Raw genomic sequence first — 21,644 nt, forward strand, 5'->3', positions numbered from 1 at the left:
AAATAATTCAACTGGTACACAAAGAAAGAGCCTTCACTGTTTGACTGCTTCTTTGCCAACAGTCTTAAGCACACTTAGGAGAGCAGGGTGGGTAGTGTGGTGTCCTTCATATTTTGGACTCATTTCCCATCATCTCCATCCAGCATGGCCAATGGTCAGAGGATTATAGTCCAACAACATCTGGCGACCCCTAGAACTACCCTATGACTTAAAGCAGGGGTAGGCAACCTAGGTAGGGGTAGGCTGATCGCCGAAGAATTGATGCTTTTGAATTATGGTGCTGGAGGAGACTCTTGAGAGTCCCATGGACTGCAAGAAGATCAAACCTATCCATTCTGAAGGAAATCAGCCCTGAGTGCTCACTGGAAGGACAGATCCTGAAGCTGAGGCTCCAATACTTTGGCCACCTCATGAGAAGAGAAGACTCCCTGGGTCACGAAGAGTTGGACACGACTAAACAACAACAACAGGCAACCTAAGGTCCATGGACCACAGGGGACGTTTAACCGGCCCTCGAGCAGCCCGCTTGGTGAGTCCCTACGTGCGGCGCTAAACTGGTGCAGCGCAGCGTGGGGACTCACTTCCGTGGCACTGGAAATCGTGTCTGTGCAGATGCCAGAAATCGTGGGGGGGGGGCGCACTCACACGCACACAGTCCGGCCCACAGAGGGATCTCCACTGGAGTGAACCGGCCCAGGCGAGGTAAACCTTGCTGACCCCTGACTTAAAGTCTCATTGAACTCAATTGTTGTTGGCATCCGTCTGTCTCAAGAGACAATGAAGTGCACCTCTGGGGGTGAAGTCAAACCAGTGCACCAGCAGCACCAGAGTGACCTCTCTGAGGCACAAGCCTGAGCAGTGTGTTTGGAGGTCCTGGGCTTCCCAGATGACAAGACCTCCCCTCTTGGCCTTACCGATGTGGTCCAAAGGAAAGCAGAGCAAGACGTTTGGCACCAGCCTGCCTGCAGGAGCTGTTGGAAGGAGGCGTACAAGGCACCGCCAACCATCTTGGGGACCCCACTCTGGATTTGTGTAGGGTTTATTTCTTAGCCTGTTCTTCTCCAATGTATATCTGGCCTGGGTTGGCAAGTCGTGTAGTTTACTGGGCTTGGAGGGTGCTCATCACAGGCTATCTATACAACTATAACCTCAGCGGCTGAAACAAAGGGGGTGAATTAATATAGCATGGGAGGGATTCATACAGATTCAGATTCCATTGCACCCATTTATCATCTCATATGACAGGGATAAATCATGCAGGCAAATAATCCATCAAAGTCATGAAACGGGCGACAAAAGCCATTTTTAAAAATGAGCAAAAGGAGGTGCATGCCCAAGATGCTCCTTGCCTGGGACATCATTTGGCCATGTGTCTCTCATGTTTCTCATGTGTATGACTACATGCTTAGGGTTTTGCTGTTGAAAACAAGTGTACCAACTAATATGTTGTAGGCGTTTTTTGTTTTTTTTTTAAAAAAAGATAAATATGCCCAGGAACAGTGATTTTCAGTCTTTCTTCATCTTATTAGTTTCTGTCCTAGCCTCCTTAGGGGATCCCCAGGACCAAGAGAACAACTTCTTTTGAAATCAAGCAACTTATTGGGACTTCAGAGATAAGAAAAGCAGGAGTCACTGCACAAAAGTGGGACCCCAGCCATGTATGTGGGCTACTAAAAGGTAAAGGGACCCCTGACCGTTAGGTCCAGTCACGGATGACTCTGGGGTTGTGGCGCTCATCTCACTTTACTGGCCGAGGGAGCTGGCGTACAGCTTCTGGGTCATGTGGCCAGCATGACTAAGCCACTTCTGGCAAACCAGAGCAGCACACGGAAATGCCCTTCACCTTCCCACCAGAGTGGTACCTATTTATCTACTTGCAGTTTGACGTGCTTTCAAACTGCTAGGTGGGCAGGAGCTGGGACCGAACAATGGGAACTCACCCCGCCGCAGGGATTCGAACCGCCGACCTTCTGATTGGCTACTAATGGTGTACAAATGAGACAGTGCACCACAGAGATTGAGTTAGAGCAGCTTCTTCTGTTTCAGCCATGTTTTGCCCATGTGTGGTACCTTTCACCCGAGAATCTAAACTGAGGGGCTGTGTGTCACTCTTAACTCTTCCATCCCTATCTCTAGGGTTCAATCTGTGCATCGCCTGGAAATAGTTCTAACATGCTAGAGGTTATGCCCCTCATGCTTCTGATATTGAAGTTCAATCTCTGAACTATCTGGGGGAATTGAGGAGGTATTATTAAATGTAGCAGATGTAAAGTCATAGAAGGGCAGACTGAAATTGGCCTGTTTCTTTTTTAAAAAACCCAAACAGGTGAATTAAAGGGAAATCTAATGGGAAGGAACCTAAGATTAATCAATTGCTAATGGATCAGCTCCAATCTGAAGAGATGCCTAGGCCCCAATGGTCTTCTGTTGACATCATTGGCAGCACTCAGCCTTTGCTCTTCCTCCTCCTCTTCCCTCACAACACTATACTTAGTGAAGGTTCAGATAGAAGAAAAGCCCTGCTGGTTTAAAAAAACAAACATTAAAAACTTCTTGATACAGATATCTTCTAAAAGTTGTCTAGTTCTTTATCTCCTTGACATCTAATGGGAGGGCTTCCACAGGGAGGATGCCACTACCGAGAAGACCCTCTGCTTGGTTCCCTGTTAGCTCACTTCTCTCAGGGAGGGAACCGCCAGAAGGCCCTTGGAGCTGGGACCTCAGTGGGGGTGGAGACACTCCTTCAGGTTTACTGGGCCAAGGCCATTTAGGGCTTTAAAGGCCAGCACCAACACCTTGAATTGTGCTCGGAAATGTACTGGGAGCCAGTGAAGATCCTTTAGGACCAGTGTTATATGGTCCCAGCAGCCGCTCTCAGTCACCAGAGTCTTAGCCTGGACAACAAGGGAGTATCCTTTGCTACTTGTACCACAAATAAACTATGGAATTCACAAGAGGCACTGATGGCCAACAGTTTGCATGGTTTTAAAAGAGGATTGGACAAATTCATGGAAGATAAGGCGATCAACGTTCTATCTCCACTGTCAGCGGCAGTGTGCTTCTGAATACCAGTTGCCAAAAATCCCCATTGGAGAGAGTGTTGTTGCCCTCAAGCGCTGTTTGTGGGTTTTGTAAAGGCATCTGGTTGGCCACTTTGAGAGCAGGATCCTGGACTAGATGCGCCATTGACCTGATCCAGCAGAGCTCTTTTTAGGTTTTTATGTAGTGCTCCCAGCTTAGGCTGAAAGCACCCTGACCAAATCTAGATTCCAGTGTGGATGCCCATAGCTTCAGCCTGGCCCTGACGGACACCAGAAAGAAACAGTTCAGTAGCAGTACAGTTACAGAGAACAAGGTCGTTGTGCATCCTACTTTGCAGAGGAAGTCGTCCTCTTTTTGAGGGCTGTCAGAGGGCGGTCCTCTGTTTGAAGGCATCCTCTGTTGGAAGAGTTGCCTAGTCAAAGAACCCTAAAAAGGAGAGCAGAAGGGAACTTGAAGTTGCCCATCACCAATTCACCCTTGGACAGCAGATGGAGCAGGAAAACAGGTTTTGTAAGCAGTCTTCACATCCATGGTGAATGTATTTCTATTCAAGCAGTAGTAATTCTTTCTAAATTTGCATCTGTACATATAAATCAGCATATGCAAATGTTTATGTAAATCTGTGCCTCTTATTTTTGGCAAAGCATCAACATCTCTCCGGTACTGATTTTTGTCAGTTGTATTTTCAGTAGAAGGTGGAATAATATCTTCTTGCTTCTGTGGTCTGAAATACTGATGCATGTCTGTCCATATTAAGCTGTAGCCTAGATCCTCTCCCTTTCATGTCACCCCCCGCCTTGTGCCTTTAATGCCGTAAGTAGGTCACCAAAGATCTAAACGCTGTTATTTCCATTTCTCCCTATTACATCTGGCGGTGGCTGGAATGCATGTATTTGCAAAGCAACACATCAAAGCCAGGCCAGTGGTGTTTGCTCAAAATGAATGATTCCCCCTCCCCGGTTTTCCCCTTAGTGCTATGTCGGCAAATAATAAATAAGTAAAAATGATTAACTGTTATCATGATTCTCAGAAGAAAGCAGGTCTTGCCTTGCTATCAGTTCTGGTGTTCAAGGCATTGTGCAGCCACGAGACACAGAGCAATCCATTGCCATGCAAAATTAGATGGTTGGCTTCAATGCCAAAAAAAATCACATACATATTAGCCAGATCCCCTATCACAGCTGAATAGGGTGGACCTCTTTCTCTCTCTCTGGCTTTTCAGATTAAAATTTTACAGTCACATGGCCAACATACAACATAAAAACAAGATTCCAATGAATCTCTTGGACTTTCTTCCTCCCCTTTGTGGGTCCTATTGTTAATCATTTCCTCCTGCATCTTTTATGATATTCCAAATCTTTTATCTCCCCATTGTATCCAAAATTCACCATTAAACTACAAGTGATATTCCAATCCTACTAACGATTTTAACTGTTTGCAATGGTCTTTAAGATAAGTCATAAATTTCCCCCATTCCTTATTAAAATTTTGGTCTTCCTGGTTTCTGATTCTTCTGGTCATTTTAGCCATTTTGGCATAGTCCATCAACTTGATCTTCTTCTCTGGTCAGGACTTTATCTTCTTTCCATCTCTGGGCCAATAACATCCGTGCAGCCGTGGTCGCATACATAAATAGGGAGTGGACCCTTACAATGCAACACCCTTACAATGCACCATATTATTTTTTGTATATTAATTTAAAGTCATAGATGCAAATTTAAAAAGAGGTAGAATTCATCCCACTGTCATGCACAAGGTGGGGACCCAGTGACCCATATGCCTGGTCAGACTGCTGTCCGACTGCTCACTGTTGGTATAGCAGAGAGAAACAAGAGTAATTCTGATTTGCTAGATATAGTCATAAATAGAACTGGGATTTGACCTAATCTGGACCAGGAGAGCTCAATATGACCTCACAATTCTCATTATTTGCGGACTCACCAGCTAGACAAGACCCCTGACTACATTTCTGCTTCCAGTGCACAGTAGGACTGAATTTTTATATTTTGTGGGAATTTTCAGCAAAGCCCGGAATCAAGAGTTTGGCTGATACTGGCCTGTGCATATGTTTCTTATTGAATTCAGCTGCCTTGCCAAGCTACAGCTACCTTCTGTATTAAAAGCAATTTGATCTGAGTGAGTAACAAGGGGTTTTGTCATTTGGCCAGACTTGTGAATTCCTTGGCCAAATGAATACATGGTTTATCAAGAGCAGAATTGATTCTGGGGCTGTAGAAGAGAAGCAAGAAACCAGAATACCCAAAAGGGAGTTGCAATAGCATTCTGTCTTGTAGCTGTAGTTTAGCATAGGTGCTTAAATGTCACAGGTACAGTCACAATACTTAGAATCATAAAATTATAAAGTTGGAAGGGACCCCAAGAGTTATTCAGTCCAACTCCCTGCAAACTTTAAAGTGTTAAAGAATGTACAGATTTTTCTAGGTGATGCTTAGGCTCCATACACACTATATATTTAAAACTCCTGCAGCCAATTGGAAGCCGCGGAACCCATATCAGATGTCCAGATTCCAAAGAACATTCGCAAACTGGAACACTCACTTCTGGGTTTACGGTGTTTGGGAGCCAAAACATTCGACTCGCAAGGCGCGTGACTTCCGAGGGACGACTGTATATTAATTTTTAGACTAACACCGGTGTATTCCATGTCTCCCCTCACATCCAAAGCAAGGTGCAGTCGCACCCCCAAAACATTATGGTAATTTGCTTGTGGCTTTAAGGTTCCATATGATTTCTTCTTCTATGTAAGGGGTGAAGATGGCTGGCGGATCAAGCCCTGTATAGTTGCATATATGAGAGACGCTGTGCTGTAAAAAATTATGCAAAGCTGACAGTTAATTTTCGTAACGAAAAGAGGGCCTGTGCGCAATTAACTTGCTGAAGGAATTACACAGACAATTATCTTATATTTGGGGTAATGAGGAAATACCAGCTCTCTAAATTGATGTCTTGGAGAGAGTAAACAGCTACTTCCAGCCTGAACCTCATTTATAAAATGAATTGTATTTGGAAGTGTAATACATTTTGAAGGATAATGGATACCCTCCGGGGCACCCGCTAATTTAAAATGTGTCTATAGTTAAAAGCTTCCTTTTAAAAGGGCAATGTTGACACAATGGACATATCCTCTCATGGGCACCAGATGAATGTTAATTGCTATAGGCTGACAAGGCAACTCTTCAGAGAGTGTGTTGCTCTACCTGTGCTAATGCTAACTCTAATAGCCAAAGAAGAAGTGCCATATCTCTCAGCCACAAATATGCAAAACACACATGTGTGTCATCTGGTGCAGCGGAGCTGAAATGAATTTGCTCCCCATGATTTTCTGTGAATTTCAATGCCTGTTCTCTGAATCCTTGGTGAATCTTGTCTAGTTACTTAAAACTGCAGGAGGGAAGCCTTTTCCAGGCCAATGTCATATATTTATTTATTACTTTTCTATACCCACTTCCCCCAAAAAGGAGCCCAGGGCAGTGAAACTACGCAAGGGATAAAACAATAGAAGCAGACTGTGAATGATCTCAAGTAAAAAAAAAGGGGGGAAGGCTAGTTGCAAGAGGAAGGTCAGAAAGCATCAAAAGAGCTATATAAGAGGTGCCTCCAGCATAAGTGAATAATCATAGAGGATTATGCAGAATTATGTGGAAATAATCGCTCCCGCTAACAGCGAACTCAGGTGGTGTTAGTGATGAAGTAGCCAAAACCGGCCCCCTCGAGGCACAAGACGATATCCAGCTGCTTGGGGAAAACTTGCAGTTTGCAGAAGTATAAAAAACTTTAAGATAATAAAATATTAGGCAGCAAAATATAAAATAAATATGATCCAATGAGGACTGAGCATGCTCGCTCCTAGCTGAGGAATGTTGAGTTATATAGCGGATAAAAAAGATGGGAATGAATGGAACGGCATGTTCTAGAGGAGTGCATTGCTGACTAAAGGCTAGGGATGGGGAAGAAATTATTCAAGAATGCAAAGTAAGTAAGCTCACCTTCAAATAAGAACAGAAAATAATATGCGACCTGAAAAGCCACTGTCCTTTGAAAGCCACACTTCCCTGAATTCTGCGCTGCTGTTCTCCAGCCAAGTAGCAGGTATAGAACTGCATTTAATCAGGTAAAATCTGCATAAAATTGCACACATTGGTGACGATGGTCTCAAAGGTGCATTGCATTAGGAGAAATTTCTTGCAAAAATGTGCGCATTAGGCAAAAATGCATTAGAATTAGAAGAAGCGTGTGCTAAAATGTTGCTGAATCTTCACGAGGGCTTAGAAAGAAAAATCACGAACAGATGTGGAGATACAGAGAACCAAACTACAGATTGGGAAAATGGAAATGTCAGTGTTCTAGCACTCCTGCTAGAAGGTCAGGATCCAATGCAGTATTTCCTTGCAGGACCCACTTGTAATGCTAAAATCAGTAGCATATCTAACTGAAAAGGCAGTGAAGCAACTGAAGAGTAAACAGGTTAGCACAGGAAGACTTCAGGAGCTGCATCTGAGTCTATGTGCATCCAGGCCTCTGAGTCCTCTTCAGATGCAGATGGGAAACGCAACATTGGTACCTGTGAGTGGCAGGTGGGCTGTGTGTCTTTTAGTGCCTGTTGGTTGTTAGCTTTGGATAAATCAAACCCCTGCGTCCAGTCACGCTTCCATTGCGCAGCTCTGTTCAGAAGCTGACCTGGCAGGGGAGCAGAGTCGCAGCGGTCCTGTCCGTGTGAGATGAGGGATAAATCAAGTCCAGAGACAGTTCGGTTCTTATCTCTAGAAGCGTTTATTTACAAGCCATAAATCAGTCTCCTCCATCGGAACTTGGAGGCATTCTCAGCCGTGCTTCCAAAAGCACACACTCGCAGCTTCTGCTGCTCAGCGAGAAGTGAAAGGAAAGCTGAAAGCAGTCACACACTGTGAGTCACTGCTCTGCGACAAGCTCCTCCTTCTACTCCCCCTCCTCCCCCTAGATACAGGACACTTCGGAGATCTGACCCTGTCAGTTCCAAACTCCACATTAGCATCCCAAATGTATCCATTCAATAACAGCAGATCTTTGGAAGTCCAGCTGCTCTTAATTTGAATGAATACCTCCCTGAAACAAACAAGAACCTCCTTCAATTGCAACTTTAAAGTGCTCTGCTGCACTTAGTGCTCTGCAGCAGCAGCTAAAGGAGGTATGTGAATCTATGGATCAGGCAGAGGGCCTTCTCAGTAGTGGCGCCCTCCTTCCCATCAGATGTCAAAGAAATAAACAACTATCGGACTTTTAGAAAACATCTGAAGGCAGCCCTGTTTAGAGAAGCTTTTAATATTGGATGAATCATTGTATTTTAATATTCTGCTGGAAGCTGCCCAGAGTGGCTGGGGAAACCCAGCCAGATGGGCGGGGTATTATTATTATTATTATTATTAATAATAATAATAATAATAATAATAATAATAAATTATTATTATTATTATTATTATTATTATTATTATTATTATTATTGATCCTTTCAGCATTCTTAGCATAGTGGTGGAAAATTTTGAGTTGTCAGTGCTGGGTGGGCGAGGCAGGCAGAATTTGGAGCACAGATTTAACTAGATTTATTGTCTTATTCTAAAGATAAGCTCTCTGTTCTCAAGTGGGGCAAGTCTAACACCTATCTGTCAAAAATATTATTGGCACTGAAACAAATCAGTACTAACAGGGTAGCTGTGGTGTGTGAGGGGGCAAGGCAGCAGTGGCCAACTTGGATCTCTCCTGACCTTACCCCACTGCTGCCTTGCCCTGGTAATGCAGAGGGAAAGGACAAGAAAGGGTTAAGTTAGGTGAGAGCCAGCCTGGTGTAGTGGTTAAGAGTGATAGACTCATAATCTGGGGAACCGGGTTAGTGTCTCCGCTCCTCCACATGCAGCTGCTGGGTGACCTTGGGCTAGTCACACTTCTTTGAAATCTCTCAGCCCCACTCACCTCACAGAGTGTTTGTTGTGGGGGAGGAAGGGAAAGGAGAATGTTAGCCGCTTTGAGACTCCTGAAGGGGAGTGAAAGGCGGGATATCAAATCCAAACTACTACTCCTCCTCCTCCTCTTCTTCTTCTTCTTCTTCTTCTTCTTCTTCTTCTTCTTCTTCTTCTTCTACTGGTTAATTGGTTGCTTGTCCTGCAACTGCACCTAATTAATCATGTTAGAGTGAGTCAGCAAGCATGTGAGAGTGACTCAGCACAATCTAAAGTCTAAATGCACTTTTGAACCTGTGTTTGAAGCAGGTTTGCTCTGGGCTACAGCCTAGTATGGGTTGGAATGCTGTTGGAAAGACTATACTACGACTGTATGTAACTGCTAAGCTTTAAAACTGCATTGTACCCTACTTAGAACTGTCTGGTATTTTTCTGTTCCACTGGCACATTCTGCTGGCACACTGAATGGGCACTCTGCACATGCCCCATCATGCCCCTCACCCCATTTTCATCTCGGCGAACGGCATTGCTCTCATTGGTGGGGCAGTGGGTTCTTGATGCCACCCAGGCCAATTATCTAGTTACCAAACATAGCTTTCCCCCCTTGAGTTGTTATGTTCACTTTTCCAGCTGCTGCATCACAAATTTGCATTCATCCATATTTTTTTTACAAAGGGAAAGCCCAAGGTAAGCAGAGGACAAGGTGGCACGGTCCCATTAAGACCAGGGCAGTTGATACAGTCGCCTCTGGTGAAGGACAAGATGCCTTCTCTCCCATTCTGACCTGGGGAGCTGGACCTTACGTCAGTGTAGCAGCAGAACAGCATCCTGCACTTCATTGGAGGGCAGCAGGCTAGCTGGTGATGGGGGGGGGGGCGGGGCGGACATTGTTCTGTCCTCCAATAACTTCACGTATCTCCCTGTCCTGTGCTGCCTGAGGCATTCTGCCTAACAGTAGGGCTGGCTGTGGTCTTTCAAGATGTCTCGCACTGTTCACCAGGCCTGTTTTACAGCAGGAGGAAGCAATCCATCTCAGTCAGCCCCTCAAGTGTTGTTGCAAATGGATTAAGTCAGGAATTGGTGGCTCAGTGGTGCAACAAAACATTTAAGCCGGGTGCGAAAATGTCTTGGGTCTGCAGTGCCCACAGTGGTAGATCTCTGAAGTAAACGACTGTTCAGGCCGAACGTTGATTTCAAACCAAGCCCACTTTCTCCTGTTCTTCCTCCCGTGCAACATCTATCTAGTGCCAAAGACAGTCAAAAATCAAAGGCAATGCCGTCGATCCAAGGAGATTCTGACAAATGTAACAGATTATGATACTTTTCTCACAGAGAGTAACTGGATTAAAGGATTGATTTTTTTTCTGCTGTCTTTTCCTTTCTCTCTCTTTCTCTCTCTCCCTTCCTCCTTTGTACTCTCAAAAAAAAATGGAATCTTTCTTACAGGAGGAAATTGCTTCTCAAGTCTGAGGTTGTGGAGGTGGAGATGCCATTCTTGAGCATGACTTGGATAGTTCAGAGAGGGAATGGTTTCTTTCAATGCTAGACCAAAACATCTTACTGTCTGAGGCAGGGCAGCAAATGCCCCTCTTCAAGTCAGAGGGTCTATGATAGTGATGCTGGGGGCAGAGCTAGTGTATTTGTCCCCTGTAATTTTGTTCTTCATCAGGGTGGTGAACCCAAGCCTCACATTCCCCTCATGTGAGAACAGGATACTGGACTAGATAGACCATTGACCTGGTCCAGCAGGCTCTTATGATGTTCTTATGCTAGGTAGAGAGGGCCTGTGTCTGAGTTTCCCTTCCCTAGCTCTATGTACTGACATAACACCCCAATGAGGCTAATGCGTCAAGTGTCCATCAGCCACAACCCAATGCTACTTTTCAGTTGCTGCATTAAGCCACAGGTCACCCTTGGCTCTGTCACTGGTGCTGTAGCTCAAATCCTGAACCACCCTCCAAATCTCTTCGTTGAGTCAGAATGAGCAAAGTCCATATTTTGCCATCTTCCCCAACGTGAAAACCTTGAGTGGTGTGTCAGCAAGTGCTTTGCCATCAGTTCTTATAAGCCAAGCCCCTTCGTTAATTATAAGTACGCATTCTCAGCAAGGGAGTAATTCAGGCTGGCTATAATTCTGGTAAGATTTCAAGAAAAAGCACTTACATTACTAGAGGCTTTTCTTAGAACTCTCCCATGAGTCAATGTTATTTTTTTAAATGGACTGGCAGGGATGTGTGACTGTGTCCAGCAACCTTCCCAACACAGTACCCTCCAGTTGTGTTAAACTACAATTCCCATCAGACGGGGGGTGATGGGGGTTGTAGTCCAAAGCGGCTGGAGATCACCAGGTTGGGGAAGACTGGCGTAAAGCAACCTGGATAGCTCAGTTGGTTAGAGCGTGGTGCTGATAACGCAAAGGCTGCAGGTTCAATCCTTGTATGGGACAACTGCATATTCCTGCATTGTAGGGGGGTAGACCAGATGACCCTCCTGGTCCCTTCCAACTCTACATTTCTATGAATCACAGGAGGCTCTGTGAAGCATCTCAAGGTAGGATGTTTGTGTTCAGATTAGGCCTGAACCCAAATGTTCCCTGTTTGACTGCGGGTGCTAAAATGGCTGGAGACATTTCTGCAATTTGTGGAGGGCAGGGGTAACCCAACCCAGTGGAAGAAGTGCGTGTGCATTAAAAGTGAAAACCACTGGTTGCCTGAAGCTTTCTTTATCCTGCCATTCACACAGAGTAATTAAGAAGTGCTGAGGAAGACGGTGCTATTGCACCAAGCTCTGCAGTAGCAACTAGAAATCATACTGACCCTGACTCCGTGGAATGGGTGGGGATGGTTTGAGTGCCATGGTTATCCCACTGTGAGTGAGCAGGTATCACAGGATAGGGGTGGAGAGATGTGACTTAACTTCTCAGATGTTTCTTTTGCTGGTGAAAAATACTCGGAGTCGAGAGTGGATTTCATGCTCTTTATCCAGCTCATAGTGGTGAGGAGGAATGGAAGTTCCCCACAATATCTGCTTTATATACATTATTTACACAATGGGCTGCACATGATTGGCTAATTCGGGATTCTCCTGTAGGCCAATCACGTTGTGGATTCACTTCCACCTGGAGCTGGATTGGGTGGCTCCTGCGGACCAATCATACTGCTGCATTGTTCTTGGACCAATCAGACTGCTGCATTTTGGATCCTATTGTTCTAGGACCAATCAGACTGCTGCATTTTGAATCCTATTCAACTCAGTACATAACAGCTGGCATTTATTTTTTATTTTTTGATTTGTCTTTTGCAGCTGTTGTCTTGTTGTTGGTGATTATTCATTTGCTGTAATTGGGTCGGGGGTTTTTGCTTTATTGTTTGCTGATAATTTAGCTGATATTGCCATATGATATGCAAAATGAATTCTTTAATTTTGCTGACTAATTTTCAAGTTATATTTTGGGTTGCAGTAGGAAGAAAGACCATCACTCACTGGTGGAGCATTTGCTTTAGATATAGATGATGCTGGCTAAGGCTGGAAATGTCTCCTGCCTGAAACCCTGGAGAACTGGGCTAGACTGACCAATTATCTCACTCGCTCTAAGGCAGCTTTCTATGGTGGCACTGTGATTTTTGTTGTACATTTTGCCGTTTTTGTCTTGAGTACAGGGATATAGAAAGGTGGTTTGCAATTTTAAAATGAATTGAAAACATGTGGCTGGGAACTGATTAGTGATGGGGTGGCAAGGATTGCTCATGTGGCTGCAGTTCACACCTAGGAATGGCACAATGGAGCATTGTTTTCAGATAACTACAGGAGAGAGAGAAATAAGCTACTTCAGGGAGCTCTTCTTGACCCCTTATGTCATGGGTGGAGAACCTGTGGCCACCCAGTTGTTGCTAGACTCCAAACTCCTGTCAGTCCCAGCCAACATGGCTAGTGGTCAGGGATGTTGGGAGTTGTAGTTCAGCATCACTAGGAAGCTGCAGGTTTAGGGGAACTGTAGGGAAGCACCCTGTTTGTTTGGAGCCCTGCACCTCCAACTTCTCCGATGGGCTCATCCATGCTTCCATTTGTACCATGATTTGCAGGGAACTTGATTGACGTTTGTCCCAATTTAGCAGTAAACAGAGGATTTTCCCAGGGAAAGCAGTGGACCAAAATTAAAACTAACCCCTGCTCAGACCTGTGCCTACAAATCACAGACCTGTGCTTACAAATTGCAGCACAAACGGAAGCGTGAATAAGTCCTATCTCTCACTAATTAAGAACACCCACTGATTATGTCTTGCTTGAGGACCCTCAAACAGGGTGCTTCCCTTGGACCCTCGCCTTCACCGATACTCGCAAAACAGAGGCTGACTTCTCAGAGTTGCACACCAAGCAAGCATCTCTTGTAACAAAGAGGATGTTTTCAGCAGCGTCGCCATAGCAACAGTCAGATGTTGCCCCAACCCCCCCCCCCCGGAATGAACTGAATGCATCATCATCAAGTTGGACCTTCAGTTGGATTCTTCCCACCTGGTACTTGAGATGCGTAGATGGCCCACTTCACACCAAGAAAAATGAATCCATTAATATTTGGAAACGGGAACAGCCTGTTAGAGAGGAATGATGGTCTCTGCAGTTTTTCAGGTATTGCTGATTCAGAGTCTAATTCAGGATAAATACATTTAACCAAAGATTGCAATGATGATTAAAGGTGCCTTGGAGAGCTCTCTGTCGTGTCGCAGGAACATGGGAAGCTTCCTTATAGTGAGCCAAACTATGGATCATTGTTCCATCTAGATAAGCGTCATGTACAGTAACTGACTATCGAGGATTTCAGACAGGGGTCTCTCCCAGCCATACTAAGCCATCTTTTCATCTTCCAGTTCTGAAAACACCACCCCCTCCTATTTTGCAGTCCCCTTTGTTTTCACCCTCATTCCCATGCCACCTTTGCCTTCCTCCTTTTTTGCAAACTGCTCTTGCACACAGACACATATAACCCCTGAGATCTCCCCACTGAGTGCCGTTACTAACCCCCTTTTCATGACAGCATTTCCAAAGTCACACAGTGCCCCTCTTGCCCCCCCCATTTTCGCCTTCACCCTGCTTTAGATACCTCCTCCTCACAGGCTTTTTCAGCTCTCAGGGAGCACAAGATGGTTGTAATTCTTTTGTGATGCTAGCACCATCTGTCAGCGGCTGCATGAACTACAGTATGATGACAGACCAGTGCATAGAGAAAAACAAAAGATTCAGCACAGCTCTTTGCTGATCAGTCTGGAACCTGCTTGTGTAAGGACTGCCTTCAAACTAAAGACAAACTAATCTCCCAATTTTCATTTCTCTGTTTCCCTTTTTTTCAAATTTTAAGTTCAGCTAATTCCTTTTCCACATCATTTTGCAATTTATTTTAAACTTTTCGTGGAAATTCATCAGCGTTTTAATACGCATTTCTTCTTTTAAATCTAGTTTTGGCTAATGCATACATTATTGCAAGCCCCTTCCTGTGATACAATGAATTGGGTGCATGTTGTTTTTAATAATAAAGGCATTGTTATGTAACACTTTCCCCCAATATAATGCATGTCCCCACCTTTTTTTAGTTGGAGAGCTGTGTCAGAAAATTTAGAGAATTCAGTGACTTCTGAAGGGTAGCTGCATTTCAGTTTGCATATTGCTCTTTAAAGTGCAAATTGAACCAACTTTCTCTTCCATCCCTCCTTCATACATGTTGTAAATCTACCCAAATTTTCAGATTCACCATCTCAGTCTCTGGTCTCCCTTTGATATCTGTGTCATGCCCTCTTCGCTGTGTGCATTTCAGCTTTGGGTATTTTTTTCATTCCAGAAGGCTTTTATGATTAATTTCTGTATATGCTGACTTTGCTTGTCCTTAAAAAAAATGTTGTTGTTTTTAATGATGTTTAATGCTTGGATCTTACGGTTGATTTTTTGTTTTGTTTTTGAGGCAATTATCTATAAGCCACCTTGTGAGATATTCCCACCCCCCAAAGAGGCAGAAAAGAAATATGCACATAAATACATACAAATTTAAAATTAACTTAGCGGGGAAGTGGTTGGAATTGGTAGTTCAGTATTATAAAGTATTTTCTCTGTCCTGGTTCTGTTAATTATGTCCTTGCCAATGGGCATGTAAAGCTTACAGAAATTAGCACTTTTAAAAGTCTATTCCTATACAGACCTCATTCTTTTCTTGAATGTTGTATTTTCATTAATTATCTGCGAAAGCTGTGACTTGTTTATGGATGCTAGGTGATGACTTCTAGTCTCCCTGGCATGCAATTGTGGATGTTGTATGGGGCAATGGCATCAGGTACTCTGGAACCTGAACTGAAAACCGCCTCTTTTGAATTTGGTACCCAGCCTGGGACTGAGTCTACTGGGTGTGTAGCATTAGCCCTTGCCATAGTTCTCTGTCAGGTAGCATGAGGACTTCTGGACTTCAGGACAGGAACTTTGTGGTGATTTGATACATTTGTCCACAGGGGATCCTAGTTTGGACATCTAGCATCTCCAGTTAAAGATTCAAGCAGTGAGTTGTGATAAATCCCTCTATTGGAGGACCAAACCACACAGTTGCATTACTCTGCTCTTAAGTGCAGGGTTTTGTTTTTAACAAATAGCACAGGTGACCTATCCAAATTAGGACCCTAGTATGAGGGTAGACGAGTGCTATCCCTTTGCCCTTGCTATAGGTCTCATCCAGGTCAATTTTTGCATTGACACAGCGTGTCCCATTGCAGCAAACGGTATGTTTATTGGCAATGCAAACTGTAGTTGCAGGGAGGGGCATGTCCCAGAGCCTGAGAAAAACAGCTGATATATTTATAGTGGGCTGAAAGTCCTTCCTGTGTATCACAGACACCTCCCAAGTCGCTACAAAGTCCAGTGCCTTCACCTCTCCTAAAATCACAATCTCATCTCACAATAGCAGCTGCTTATTGTTCACGTCATTCATGTCCCCAAAGTCCCTGGATCCCCAACCTACTGGCTGGCTGAGAGCTTGCACCCTTAGCACTTATCACATATCATCTGCTTCAACGTAATTGATTGGCTTGTCAATACACATTATGCAAAATAGAGTAAGTTAGAAATAGACCGTGAGATGAGGAATGCACTCAGTGCATTCAGTCGAACAGCTGACGATTCCTACTTGGAGAATTGAGAAGAGATGGCAAGCAAATGTGCTTAGGAATGTACTGTTGGATTAGGTGTGATGCTGTGTATTGAGGCAGCTATTGTGTCTAGCTAGGTCCTTGATCCCCACCCATTTTTTTTCAGAGCCAGACAAGCAGCAAACAGAAGGGGAAGTGTTATGGAGGCTAGAGCAGGCCACTATACATCATAGAATCATGATGGATGGGCTATGTTCTGGGTGGATAACAGGTTGAGTAATCCTGCATCCAGGTGATCTTTATTGACGGACAGATTGCATTTATATTCCACTTTTTTCTCCAAGGAGATCAAGGTGGTGCACATGGTTCTCCCCCTCCCTGTTTAATCCCTACAACAACCCGATGAGGCTGAGAGGCAGTGACTGGCCCAACATCACCCAGTGAGCTTCATGGCCAAGTGGGGATTTGAACCCTGATCTCCTGGGTCCACGTCCAACACTCCAACCACAATGGCATCCATTTGTTTGTTTTTACCTAGTTGGGGGCCAGGGAGTGAAGACTTCTGACTGTACATGCAGAGCTTTCTGTCCACTGCACCATCTTCAGGAGTGATGTATGTCTCTTACAGCAGGCAGGGGTTACCAACATAGTTCCCTTCAGAAGTCCCTTCAACTCCCATCATCCTCCGCTAGCATGGTCAATGGTCCAGAATGATTAGCATTGTAGTTCAGCAGCATCTGGAGGGCAACTTGCCTTCTGCCCCTGCTCTACAGGTATCTAAGCCTTTAGCTTGAATTTTTGACTTTCGCAGGCAAAGCACGCGATCAAAGTGGGTATATCACATCCATAGATGCTCCCCTGTTGTGCAAGCAGGAAGTCAAGCGGCCACCAAAAGAGGGCATGAACTGACTTGTCTCTTTCTGGTCGCTGGTCACACCGAAAAAGCAAAGGGCAATCGCTGAGCCACTAGGGCCTTTCCAAATTTCAAAGCCAAGCTGCTCCAGCTTCTGCTTTGTGAACCATTAAATTGCACTGAAGTTGCATGCTTGTTCATTTCCCAGCAGCTCAGCCCAGATCTCTCGCTTTTCCTGCTGTATTGATCCATTTTTAATCTTTCTTAAGGTTCCAGCTGCCCATCTCCTTTCATTCTTACTACTTTTTGTTTTTAAAACGGCACATTAAAGAGCGGGAGAGAACGTAATACATAACCTCAATTGTGAACTTGGGTGGTTAAGTGTCTTTCGGATGGGGCCACCTAAAAATAAGATATTCTTGGAGGACTCCCAAGGCATGCAGAAATATGCAAAATTATAAATTGAAAGAAAAAAAGGGGAGAGGAGAAAAACCCAAACAGTTTGTAAAACTGGAAACTCAGGGAGGGAACTGAGGCAGGAAAAGGAGGGTGGAAGTGGGCATGCAATCTTCCCCTTCTGCCCCTCTCCTCCTGATATTGACACATGCAATAACCCTGCAGCACCATGCAGTGCCCACTGCAGCAAGTTCTGCCTTCTGTTATGGAGCACATGCATTCAGTAATAAATGGGGTGATGGATGGAACACCTCTGCATCTCACAATGTTTGAATCCAATATTCTTCTAGGAAAATGTGAGCAAATTCCCTTATTCCTCTTGGTTAAGATTTGGTAGAATCTCCAAGAGCCAAAGAAATTTGGTTCAGGCCAGGGGTCAGATCTAGTCAATCAGTCATTGATTATCTATCATTGGCCTGATGTTACGCCCATATGAACATAAAAGATGTTGGAGGGACTTGGGAAGCTGATACCGAGCCAGATTATTGATCCATCTAGCTCAGTATCATCTACACCAGGCTTCCTTAGCCTTAGCCCTCCAGATGTTTTGAGTTCCCATCATCCCTGACCACTGGTCCTGCTAGCTAGGGATTATGGGAGTTGTAGGCCAAAAACATCTGGAGGGCTGAGGTTGAGGAAGCCTGATCTACACTGAGTGGCAGTGGCTCTCCAAGATTGCAGATGGGGATCACTCCTCCGCCCTATCTGGAGGTGCCAAGCGTTGAAGCTGGGGCTTTCTGCATGCAACCCTCTGAGCTGCACCCCATCCTCCAAACGCAGAACAAGGAGCAAGTGCAGAACAAGGACTACATGCAGTTCTTCCAGCATCATTAGTGTTTGGGTGAGGAATTGTTCTCCTCACAAAAGAGAACAGCAGGTGGGATGAGGGGAGTCAGCTATTGAGAGTCATACTGCAGGGACCAATTAAGCACTGGCAGGGAACTCAGGGGATGATGCAATAATTGCATTCAAAGTTTTAGATTTATGCTTCCCTGACTCTGTGTGGAATATCCACGTTCCCCAGCTGGCGAACAATTGTGTTGTAACTGCAACTATTGGTTTCCTGTGCTCATGTAATGTTGCATTCCTTTCACCCTTATATAAAGACCGCTCTCATTAACCACTCCCAAAGTCTAGTGCTTATCCACTGTCCATGGTGCTGAAATGCCCAAGCCAGGCCATTGTGGCCTGTTGGGGGAATGAAAGACAGCTCACAACATGAGTGGTTGCAGGGAGAAAATCCCAGTACAGTCATACCTTGGGTTATAGACGCTTCAGGTTGCGTTTTTTCGGGTTACGGACTGCTGAAACCCGGAAGTACCGGAATGGGTTACTTCCAGGTTTCAGCGGTCACGCATGCGCAGAAATGCCAAATTGCAACCCACATGAGCACAGACATGCAGATGCAAGTTGCGAACGCTGCAGGTTGCGAACATGCATCCCACACGGATCATGTTCATAACCTGATCATCCACTGTAACACAATCATTGTTTTTCATCAATGAAGTCTCTAAAAACTTGTTTGGGTATTGATTAAAACCTCATATATTGAACAACTACTGTTCATTCCTAACATAGAAAATCTAATCATCTACCTACCTACCTACCTACCTAACTGTCAGAGGGGTGTATGTGTGCGCAATTTAGACTAGAATTGCACTCAAGAATTGTACTATTGGGAATAATCTGGCATTGGTAAAGAGATCCATTAGATGAAGTCATCTATCTTCCCTGTTTATATCGTCCTGGGTTTTGAATAAGGCCTGTGTGGGAAGGAGCTTTTTAATTGCATCGTATAATTCATCTTGCACTCATTTGTGTATTTACATGTGCTTATTCACTAGGGAACAGCTAAAGTTTAATTGTCATTGCTTCCTAAGTAGCTGAGTAGGTGGATGCATACGGAGCTGGTAGTTTGTGCATATGGATTAGTCTCATGTCAGAACAGATTCCTTGCTGAGGAGACTGTACAGATTTATAGATTTGTCTTAATTGCTTGAATGAATGCTTCACATCTGTAGAACATGCATTTCAAGCATCCAAAGCAGTCTGCAAATGCTACCTTTGTAATCATAAAAAACAGCGCTGTATAGTAGGATAGCATTATTACTCTACTATTGCAGGTGGAGGGGTGGATGCATGTGTGCCACAATAGCCCCTGTGCCCTTAATTGAGTGGAGGTGAGATGTGGAACTGGGAATGAGATTACAGTACATTCCCTTAGCCAAGATACTAGGGAAAGAACCATCACTCAGTGGAGGAGCTCGCATTTTGGTTATACAGGAGGTCCTGATTAAATCCTTAACATCTTAAGTTAAAAAGGTCAAGCAGAAGATATTGGAAAAGACCTCTCTGCCTGGTATCCTGGAGGGCTACTCCTGGTCAGAATCAAGTGGACAATACTGGGCTAACTGGATAAAAGTTACATTCAGGAATTGGATTTATTGCTTTAGATTTCCTGGTTATACTAATAACATTGGTTTCTATGTTCCTTGTACTGTATACTGCACTACCTGTTGCATTAAGGAACTGTGGGTTTTTTATCAATATACTGTCATGCTAAATTTCATTTGCACCAATGGCTGTGGTGTGACACAACCATGGGTATTATCGGACATGTTGCCATTCTTTAGGCATATTTGCAATTCTGTTCCCCCATGACTCACCCATAAATATGGCAGGAAGGAACTGTATGATGGATGTACTGTATGCTGGAATAGTGCCCCAAATTCTGTCCCATGATTTTCTGGGTTAATGGGGATACAAATGGATTTTTTTCCTGGAAGCAATTAACATGGAAATGAGAGCTAAACTTCCATTGGATTTTGTTCACTTTCCAGAAGTGGCTTTTAAAAGGTAAAGGGACCCCTGACCATTAGGTCCAGTCGTGGCCGACTCTGGGGTTGCGGTGCTCATCTCGCTTTATTGGCCGAGGGAGCCGGCGTACAGCTTCCAGGTCATGTGGCCAGCATGACTAAGCCACTTCTGGCGAACCAGAGCAGCGCACGGAAACGCCGTTTACCTTCCCCCCGGAGCGGTACCTATTTATCTACTTGCACTTTGACATGCTTTCAAACTGCTAGGCTGGCAGGAGCTGGGACCGAGCAACGGGAGCTCACCCCGTCGCGGGGATTCGAACCGCCAACCTTCTGATTGGCAAGTCCTAGGCTCTGTGGTTTAACCCACAGCGCCACCCGCATCCCTTTAAAGATCATGTAGAATGCAAAAACGATCAAGTAAGGAAATGTTGGGGAGATAGAATAAAGTTCTGTCTGAATGCAGCTGAAGAGTCTGACCTGGTATAAGTCAGTGTTCCAAGTTACTCTAGCGTAGTTATTGTATTGAATTAATTGTAAATTTAGGCCACAATGTTTGGTCTGGGTTTCCTGAAAGAGCACATGCTTTAAAAGATTGGTGGGTGGGGTAGGGGGGGAATTGTTGGGACATCTTTATTACTTCTGTTCAGTTCTGAACTTCTTGCCCTACCTATTCCTGTGCTGGAATCATGACTCCTGAACTCTGTTGCTGAGCCTATTCCATTACTTGCCTGAATAAGATCTCTTTCTTACTTACAAGAGTCTCTGTCTGCGTGTTTTGGGTGGGAGCCAGGACAAATGTGTAGATAGGACCAATGGATGGAAGAGCAGGCATGACTAGTGACAGTTTGCCCCCAAGGTTCTCGATGTTTGCAGATGAAGGTTGTGCAGGGGTGTGACCTCTGAAGCCCCACTGGAAGTGACAAATTTGCCACCACTTATTGCAGTGGGAAGTCACTGTGAGTCGGGACTGACAGCATCAGTATGGCAAATACACATTTCATTACTTCTGGTCAGCTACCTTCAGGATTTAATTTGCTAGTGTCACAGCTGGAGAGGCTGTTTCACACCTCCAGGGAAATTTGGCAAGACCTGCCTCCTAAACCAAATGATTGCATCTAGCCTCTTTCGCGGTTTATTATTACAAGCATGACAAGCCCAAGTCATACCAAAGCCCTCAGAAAAGCTGGGAGCAGACAAAGACCCTCAATGTGCTACTATCTGTTTGCTTTCTTTCCCTGCAGAAACACATCTCACAAAGATTTGAGGCCCAGCCTCCAAATAGAGTTAAGGCCAGAAGGTGTTTTGGACTACAAGTCCCATCGTCCTGGACTCTTACCTATGCTGACTGGGGATGGGATGAAAGTTAGTTTGGGGAGCATTGGGGGGGCACTTGGCTAGGGAAAGC

At 44.6% G+C, this 21,644-nt stretch overlaps 1 protein-coding gene across 3 annotated transcripts in view; it reads left to right on the plus strand.

Annotated features, from left to right (window-relative positions):
• Positions 1-21,644, plus strand: part of PTPRO (protein tyrosine phosphatase receptor type O) — a 121,510-nt gene that overhangs the window by 34,673 nt on the left and 65,193 nt on the right. The window contains exon 1 of one of the 3 annotated variants that reach the window (XM_083572586.1): positions 13,497-13,619. The exons of the other annotated variants lie outside the window; for them this stretch is intronic. Within the exon in view, the coding sequence (XP_083428712.1) occupies positions 13,596-13,619 (24 nt within the window). The 5' untranslated portion in view covers positions 13,497-13,595. Of the gene's footprint in view, positions 1-13,496; positions 13,620-21,644 lie in introns of those variants that run through there. 3 annotated transcript variants of the gene reach the window in all.

The sequence above is a fragment of the Podarcis filfolensis genome, assembly GCF_964270895.1.
Source record: "Podarcis filfolensis genome assembly, chromosome: 10".
Taxonomy (NCBI): domain Eukaryota; kingdom Metazoa; phylum Chordata; class Lepidosauria; order Squamata; family Lacertidae; genus Podarcis; species Podarcis filfolensis.